The 8,466-nt window shown below is 46.3% G+C and overlaps 1 protein-coding gene across 1 annotated transcript in view; it reads right to left on the bottom strand.

Annotated features, from left to right (window-relative positions):
• The window catches only part of LOC126396857 (leucine-rich repeat-containing protein 52-like), a 25,551-nt gene extending 20,569 nt beyond the window's left edge, over positions 1–4,982 (bottom strand). The window contains exon 1 of the mRNA XM_050055204.1: positions 3,597–4,982. Coding sequence (XP_049911161.1) covers positions 3,597–4,245 — 649 coding nt within the window. The 5' untranslated portion in view covers positions 4,246–4,982. The remainder of the gene's footprint in view (positions 1–3,596) is intronic.
• Between the last annotated feature and the right edge of the window lie 3,484 nt (positions 4,983–8,466).

Raw genomic sequence — 8,466 nt, 5'->3', positions numbered from 1 at the left:
TTTTGTTACTTGCTCACGCCCCCCATTGCCCCGAAAAAGGCGCATTCTGTATAAACAAAAGTAGGCAGGCGGCATTTTGCTGCACTCCCTGATTTTGTTTTTATACTGCCAATGCTGAAAGAAGACTGATTGGGCTTTCCTGCAAATTTGCACAACTAAGGGCTATTGACAACACCTTCACAGTCAGCAGTTCATGTGATTTCCACTGGGTGTCCACACCTTACAGGTTTACAAAAGGGCGTGTCTGTGACAACCAATCACACCTGTTAAAGGAATGCATCATACCTAGCAAAGTTTCTGTCCCTTCCTTGCTCAGAGTCGCTGTGAGAACGTTCCTAAATCACTCCTAAGCAAGGACTCCTTACTAAAAGTTTTTAAGCTAAGTTCGGAGCTCTCTGTGAGTATTGTGGCCCCTGCTCTCTCAGTGTGAGCTGTCGCCGTCAGGCAGAAGAAACAGAGCTCAGCTGTACAACTTTAACCAGTTAAAGAAACCTTTTGTGCCTGTATCTGTTGGTATTTTAAACAGTAGCCAAGCAGAGGTGACAGAGGCCGTACTCCAGCACAAACTACAACTGACTGAGTGATGCCTCAGGGTGTGTATTTTTGTATTGGATGTGTTTTTGTATTTTTATGTGCTTTTTGATGTCCTGATGTTTTCTCTTTGCTGGTGGTGTGTGCTCAAATGTGTTCGACGGGTGTAGCTCTGCAGAGTCCAAAGCAAATTTCCCCGTGGGGACAATAAAGTATCTACCTCTCTGTCTTTTATAAGGATATTAATTAATTGTTCACTTAACTAATTTACTGACCTCTTGAAGTTTACCTCCATTTCTTCTAATACACTTTGTCTCAAAAGATGTGTGTACATTATTTCGTTAACCCCACTGACCTTCACCAGCTCAGAAAGAACCGACCGAATGTCATTCAGATATTCTGTCTCTGACTTTTCCACACTTTCTTTTCTCTTTCTTGCATTTTCTGAAGATTTTAAATAGATTTCTTTTATTGTTGTGTCATGCACACAAAGGGCCCAATGCTCATGGGTTTATAAGACAAGAGAAGCACAGTTTCAGTGGTCAAATTTTGGATTACATTTCATTCCATTACAAAGTTATAGGTTACTTTACAGCTCCTTCTTAAACAAAATATTCTGCCTTTCCCCCTGAACTTGATAAATAAAATCTGCCTCCTGGAGCACAAAAACTTTTTGTTTTCCCACAGTCATCCATGAGGAAACGTGTCCAACTGTCTTTCGACTGCTTTCTCACTTTCTCCCTGCTGTCGTCTTTATTTCTTATTGACAGACACGACCTGAATGCACCTGCCGACCTCGCTGCTTTCCTGAAGCCACACTTTGACTTCCAAGGCTGCCAGAGTCAAATCATGTCAAGCTTTCTCAGCGACACATGACAGACAGAGACAAACTGAGCGACTTCCTCCAACACAAGCAAACACAAGAAAATGCTAAGAAATAAAAATTGGAACTTGAACAGAAAGTAAACAAACACAAACAACCAAGAATTTCCAGCAATAACCGATGTTTTAATTCCAACCTTCACAATCAGCATCAGTATTAAAGGGTCCTGAGCGAGTTACTGTGTGAAGACGTTGCACACAGACACACACACACACACACACACACACACACACTTACATGCACCTGATTCATATTCAAACTGAGAGGTAGCGACAGCTGGAATCTCTGTACATTAGACTCACAGCCCTGCAGTCAGATCGGAGGGCATCCATGACCACGGAAACACACTACACACTCTCTCACACACACATGCTCTCTTGACCCCATTCACTCTGTTTAACTGGTTCCAGGAGTTGTTTATTGGTGCCACATTCATACTTGATTTTCTGAGTCTGAGAGACGGAGTTTGTGTTACAGCGATGTGTGTTCCTGAGGGATTACAGTGCACACTCCTCTGGTCACATTTATAACTTTGTAGGTGGAGTGTGATGGTAACAGCAGCTGTGATTTTATAGTTATTAGCTGAGATTCAAAGCAGAACAAGGTGAACAATAACTCAGCTGTGGGTCTGTTGTGTCACTACGACTCAAAAGCTCTTCTCTCAAAATATTTGTTCAGATTTTTTTTGGCAGAAATGTGTTCGTATAAAGACTGGGCTTTCAGTGCGATGAATAGCAGAGCAGAATGTGTACAGTAAGTGTGTGTGTGTGTGTGTGTGTGTGTGTGTGTGAGTTTGAGTGTGCTTCCGAGCGGTGTGAAAATGAAGGTGGATAACAACTTTGGGGAGCTGCTGTCTTCAAGTGGCCCTCCTCTCAAGCTCCTTGTCTCTTAATCTCATCCCTGTTTCCCACAGGCCCCTACCTTAGGGTCTCCCCTAACCTCTAGATCACACACTGACTCACACACACTTAACTGGAGTGAGTCACTTGCACACACACACATGCCACACACGTACACACTCTCCTTAATGGGAGCATATGAGTCCAGCTTTTTTGAGCACCATCATTAACCATCTGGACTGAAGGGCCAAAGCACACGACGGTGGGAGAGCCAGCGCGCACAGGTGCACGCTGTGTGTGTGTGTGTGTGTGTGTGTGTGTGTGTGTGTGTGCAGATGGGAGGGGCTAGCCAGAAAAAAAAGGCACAAAAGGACACAATCATCCTCTCAGCATTATCTCTACCTTCAGGACCCACAACGACAGTAAGATCAATGGGATGTACTGACAGCTATTATAAGCCAGGCCACATTGTTACAAGGCCCAGTTCACCTTCTTAGGACTAAGCCCAATTAACATTTACCAGCAAAGATCATCTGAGCTTATCTTCGCTGAGAGGGTCGCTGACAGGCCCATTGTTGGTGATTTCTTGGGTCACTCTGATTCAATCCCTCGCTATTTGAGGGATGGACGGCTAAGGTGGCTGTTGCTTCCCAAATAACACAAGTCTGCTGATTTGTTGGGGGTAATCTCGAGACATTATTAAGACGTGAAGGGCAGTTTGAAGGGATTGTATTGCTGAGGGGAGCAGAGGGAACAAAATCTTCAGATTGCTCTGACTCTGAGGTCAAACCATTAGCTCTGAGTCCGAGTGTGTGTGTGAGGGAGAGGAAGAGTCTGCATCTAACTCTGCATCTGTGGGAGTGCACATGGGAGTGTGTGTGTGCATATATATACATAAAATAAAGGGAAAGCAATAAGTAGCCCACCACCAGGGACCACATTGACCAAGCGCCCACAATCAAATTATCTAAATGAGCTGATGTGACAGTAACAAATGATGAGAAGACCTTGGAGCGTCTTTGGCTTATAGTCTTAGGAACAGTTTGTTTACTGGCCAGCAAGAGGATCCCACTTCCAGAGCCAAACTAACAAGAGACCACCTGCAAGAGGTCAGACTGCTGCCACCTGAACAGAAACATGAGCTTATAGCTATTTTGGCAAAGGATGCAGGCAGGGTGGGCTGAGAGTGCTGAGAGTGCCAGGACAAGTCTTTAATCATTGAAAAGTGAAACATCCTTTTATGACAGTTTAGATCACCCTCTGTGTGTGTGTGTGTGTGTGTGTGTGTGTGTGTGTGTGTGTGTGTGTGTGTTGAACATCTCTCAGACTCCATCCATCCTCACCTTGGAACTTGAAGCCCTCTATCTGCACCCAGAGGCAGAGGTCCTCCGTGTCACAGTCGCAGCTCCAGGGGTTGCCGCTGAGCCCCAGAGACCGCAGAGCAGGCAGGGCGATCAGGCTGCTGATGTTGAGGGCCGTCAGGTTGTTCCGGCTCACATCCAGCACCTGCAGAGCCATGTTCTCCGAGAAGGCATCCGGGTGGATCTCCCCCAGACTCGGGTTATCCGTCAGCCGGAGCATCACCAGAGATGCCAGGGGCCCGAAAGTCCGGTCCTCGATCTGCAGCAGGGTGTTGAACGACAAGTCCAGATAGGCGAGTTTACGCAAATTCCCGAAAGTGGACTCGGAGATCTCGGTCAGAGAGTTGTTGCTGCAGTCCAGATAGACCAGATCGGACAGGTAGTTGAGCTGCAGCGCCGGAAGGTCCCCGATGCGGTTGTTGGAGATGATGAGCTGCCTGGTGGCCAGGGGCAGGTCATTGGGGAACAGGGTGAGCTCCTGCCCGGCGCACTGGACCACCAGCTGGTCGTCGCACACGCATCTGTCGGGGCAGCCGGCTGTGAGAGCCGGGGAAGGGGTCACCCCCATCACGAAGATAAAGAGGAAGAGGAGCCGGAGGGACTGGGCGCTGGGCTCGGGCAAGAGACGCATGACGAGGCCGCCCAGAGCGTCATGAACTCGGGCTGAGCTGGACCAGGACTCCCCGGCGCTCTCCGGGCATCCTGCATGGGTCTGAGGAGCTGTGACAGAGGCGAGATGGCTGCTCTGAGTGTCTGGCTGTCGCTGCCTGAAAGCCTGGCTGCTGTTTATATCCAGCCTCTCTTTCTCTTTCAGAAAGACTATCGGTCAGTCACTCACGCGCACTCTGGCGCGCCACGCACGTCGCCACAAGACATCATTTCAGAAGGTGACCGAGAGACGCTTATCGCTCCGTGGGTGAGAATCGCGCAGCTTACCGGACTTTGCCCCGCTTGAGCAGACCACAGAGCCACTGGATGTCTTCGATCATCCCCTCGGTGACTCATCTTTGTGAATTAGTTGTCGCCAGCAGAGTGCATTGTTTATTTAGTTTCCAAACAAATGCCATGACTTGCGCAAAAAAATCCTGAATCCTGGTGGTAGAGTCCCCGCGGAAACGCACCCCGCTCACATATGTCCTTGACTGTGTATGTCTGAGTGTGTGTGTGTGTCCGTCGCACACCGCTGTCCAGCAGACAGGTCGTTTTTTTCCTCAGGAGCGCGATGGAGAGCGCGTCCTTCCTCTGCGCGCAGACCGCTCTGTGTGGCTGAGGCTCTGTGCTGCGCTGTGCTCCAACTCTCTCGCTCTGCGCTCCCTCCCTCTCTGCCGCTCCATCCGCACACGCTGCAGCCCTGCACACACACACACACACACATGCAGAAGTACTTTGTGTTTGTGTTGCGTATGACTTGGCAGTGGTGTGAATGTAATGGTGACGTCACGACACGGTGTTGCTTTCTTGAGAAAACCAGACGTCAAGAGCGCAGGAGAAACTCAGGAGGAACTCAAAGTAATGACAGGAGTATCTCTTTCTCCCTGTGTGTGTGTGTGTGTGTGTGTGTGTGTGTGTGTGTAAGCAGCAGCCTCTCAGCCATGCACAGATTTACCAGGCCTTATCTCATGTGGTCCAGTGGCTTATTTCTCTTCATTCTGGCCCCCAGCGGCTTGTTGACAACATAACGCATTCAAATGGGATTGTGTGCGCTCAGTTATTAATTTTTCTTTTTTCATTTTTTTTGCATACTTAGATTTTAATTTAGGAAGTCACACATTCAGCTCTGCACGTTTCTGTGCGTCACTTTCTTTTGTCTGAACATTGGACCTGTAAGGTGGCTGACAGGATGTTGACTGCCACCTCTTGTGTCTTTGCTGCCAACGTCTCATTACTGTGTCGCTCAAAGGAACAAAAACAGTCAAAGGCACTTTTACTTTAGATTCAGCCTTATTTATTATATTGTAATACCAAGTGGTGTGATGGAATAGTTGCCTTCCCAACCATAGATTTGACGTTATGTTCCTATGGCTGTCAGGAATAGGAATAAATCATGTTGTTAGATGTTATTAAAGAAATGAATCTTGTAAAGAGACTAAATATTCTCCTGAGTATAATTACTGATCATTTATTATCAGCTACTCTTTTTATGCAGTTCTGATGCATTTCAAGCCTTTTTTCATCAAGGGTCACACAGAGGTCATTCATCTCTCAGTGGCATCATTACAGCCAGTGAACCATTTTTATCTGTTTTTTTTCCAAATGAAATTCAGATTTAAAGCTGCAGTCATTAACTGTTTATAAATGTCCTGTGGAGCGTGACAAAAAGCTCAAGGTGTCAACCTGGTGTCTAAATTTCCCAGGTCCCAATCTGCTCAAGGATTCTTGTGATGCCAGTACCCTAGATGTACCCTAATCCAAGGTGAGGCCTCCTTGGATTGGACTTGGCTCTGACCTGTCGAGGCATGGACACAGGATCTCTGGGAGTGTCCTGCTGTGTCTGGCACCAGTGCGTTGGCGGCAGATCCATTTAGTCCAGTGGGTTGTGAGGTGGGTTAACGGCACGTGCCACAGATGCTCATTCAGACTGGGATCTGGGGAATTTGGAGGCCAGGTTGACACTTTGAGGTCTTTGTCACATTCCTTGGGTCATTCCTGAGCCATGTTTGCAGTGTGGCATGGTGCATTATCCTGCTGGGGGGCCACTGCCACTGGGGAGCACTGTTGCCATGAGGGGGGGTACTTGGTCTGCAATGGTGTTTGAGTGGGTGGAGCATGTCAGGTGGTATCCACATGAATGACAGAAGCAAAGGTTTCCCAGCAGAACAATGCATTGGAACAAAATAATCAAAGTTATTCACTTCACCTGTCAGTGCTTTGAATGTTCTGGCTGATCAGTGTGTGTCTTTTATTTAACTGGTGCAAAAACTGTAGTAAAGAGACAAAATGCTTCTTTAAAGGTGGTTATTGTCAAGCATCAGCTCAGGAAGGACCCAAATGCAGAGCAGCAGGCACGTTTGAAGTTAAACAAAAAGTGAGCTTTAATAAAGCTGAGAAAAAACATCCGGAGCAGGCTGGTAACTGAGAGAAGAACCAAAACTAACTGGAAACCAACTGGGATAATACGATAAACTCAGGTAAAAAATCCAAACAGAACACAAGACACCAGGCAGGAATGGAGGAGGGAGTGACACCAAGAACACAGGGATGAGCACAGGAATGAACACGGATGAACTGACAAGGAATAAATGGAAACACACAGGTATACACAGAAAACTGGAGTAGGAAGACACGGGCAAAAGAAAGGAAATGAGGATTGGTTTACAACGAGGGTGTGGTGGGGAAGTGGAGCAAACAAGACAGAACAGGTGTGAGGGGAAGACTCTGGGAACATGGAAGGACTAATGAGACTGATGAAGACAGAAATCGGCGGGAAAACACACAAAGGCAGGAAGTAAAACCAGACACAACACATGAGGAGAGAATCTACAGAATAAAACAGGAAACAGATGAAACATGAATGAAAACAAAACAAGGAAACAAACAGAAAACCCAAAACCAAGTCCACAAGATAATATCATTATTATTATTATTATAATTATTATGATAGTTATGTGACGAGTGGTATACCCCGTTTCCAGTCTTTGTGTGAAGCTAATGAGCTGCTGGCTCCAGCTGCATATTTAGTGTACAGATACAACAGTGGTATCTATCTTTTTATTTAACTCTTGGCAAGAAAGTGCATACACATATCTCCCAAAATCTCCAACTATTCACTCACAGTAGTGGATTCCAACCTGGACTCAGTACTCCTCTTAGTGGTTGAAGATAAATTCAAGAGGTTGATTATCGGGGTAGGAAATAATAATTTTTTGGTTCGATTTTTTTCGTTTGTTTTTTGTCAGAAAACACTGTATAAATTTACTCCTTTGTGACTTTTACAAATTGTTGAAATGAAACAATCTGACATGGGAAAATAAGTCTTACAGTCAATTAAAGTTGTCACAAGTCAGTGACAAGCAAACTGTGACGAGTAGACGTGGCTCGGCTTCATGTAAAGGCTCATAGGTTCATAACAAAGTTAGAAATCTGAGCCTGTCTTTGATGAAACAACAGTGTAAGCTAAGAATTTGAAACCTACAAAAAAAAAACAAGACTAAGAGTCTACACCCACGGCACAGTGGTGCTTCCAGCTGAATGCTGATGTTAAGCAGATGTTATGTTAACCATGTTCACCATCTTAGTTTAGCATGTTAGTGTAACTGGTGTATTCATGAATTAGGTTTATATTTCACCAATAATTGTCCTTGTAAATAGTTTTTTTCTGTGTACATTTCATATCTGGAGCTTTTATTTTGTTATATTTTTGTTGTATTTCGGTGCTCTTTTCCTCGGTCACCTGCCTGAGAGGAGGTGTGCATGTAGAAACGTGGTCATGTGAGGTTGCTGATATCACTGTGCTTTACACAGCAGTTGTCCTCATTCAAATCCTCATCATCCACAAACAACACAGAGTTTGTAAAAAGGAGTATCTTGTCGAAAGCAATGTGGTTTTCGTCCCGGACGCGGAACCGTGGACCAGCTCTTTACCCTCGCCAGGGTGCTGGAGGGGGCATGGGAGTTCGCCCAACCAGTCCACATGTGTTTTGTGGATTTGGAGAAGGCTTACGACCGTGTCCCCAGGGGCATCCTGTGGGGGATGCTCCGGGAGTATGGGGTTGGTGGCACCTTGCTAAGGGCCATCCAGTCCCTGTACCGAAGGAGCGCGAGTCTGGTTCACGGGACCGGCAGTAAGTCAGACCTGTTCCCGGTGAGAGTTGGACTCCGCCAGGGCTGCCCTTTGTCACCGGTTCTGTTCATA

This window comes from Epinephelus moara, chromosome 10 (assembly GCF_006386435.1).
Source record: "Epinephelus moara isolate mb chromosome 10, YSFRI_EMoa_1.0, whole genome shotgun sequence".
NCBI classification, from domain to species: domain Eukaryota; kingdom Metazoa; phylum Chordata; class Actinopteri; order Perciformes; family Serranidae; genus Epinephelus; species Epinephelus moara.
The sequence above is the reverse complement of the archived record's forward strand: the minus strand, read 5'-3'. Positions and strand labels throughout refer to the sequence as shown.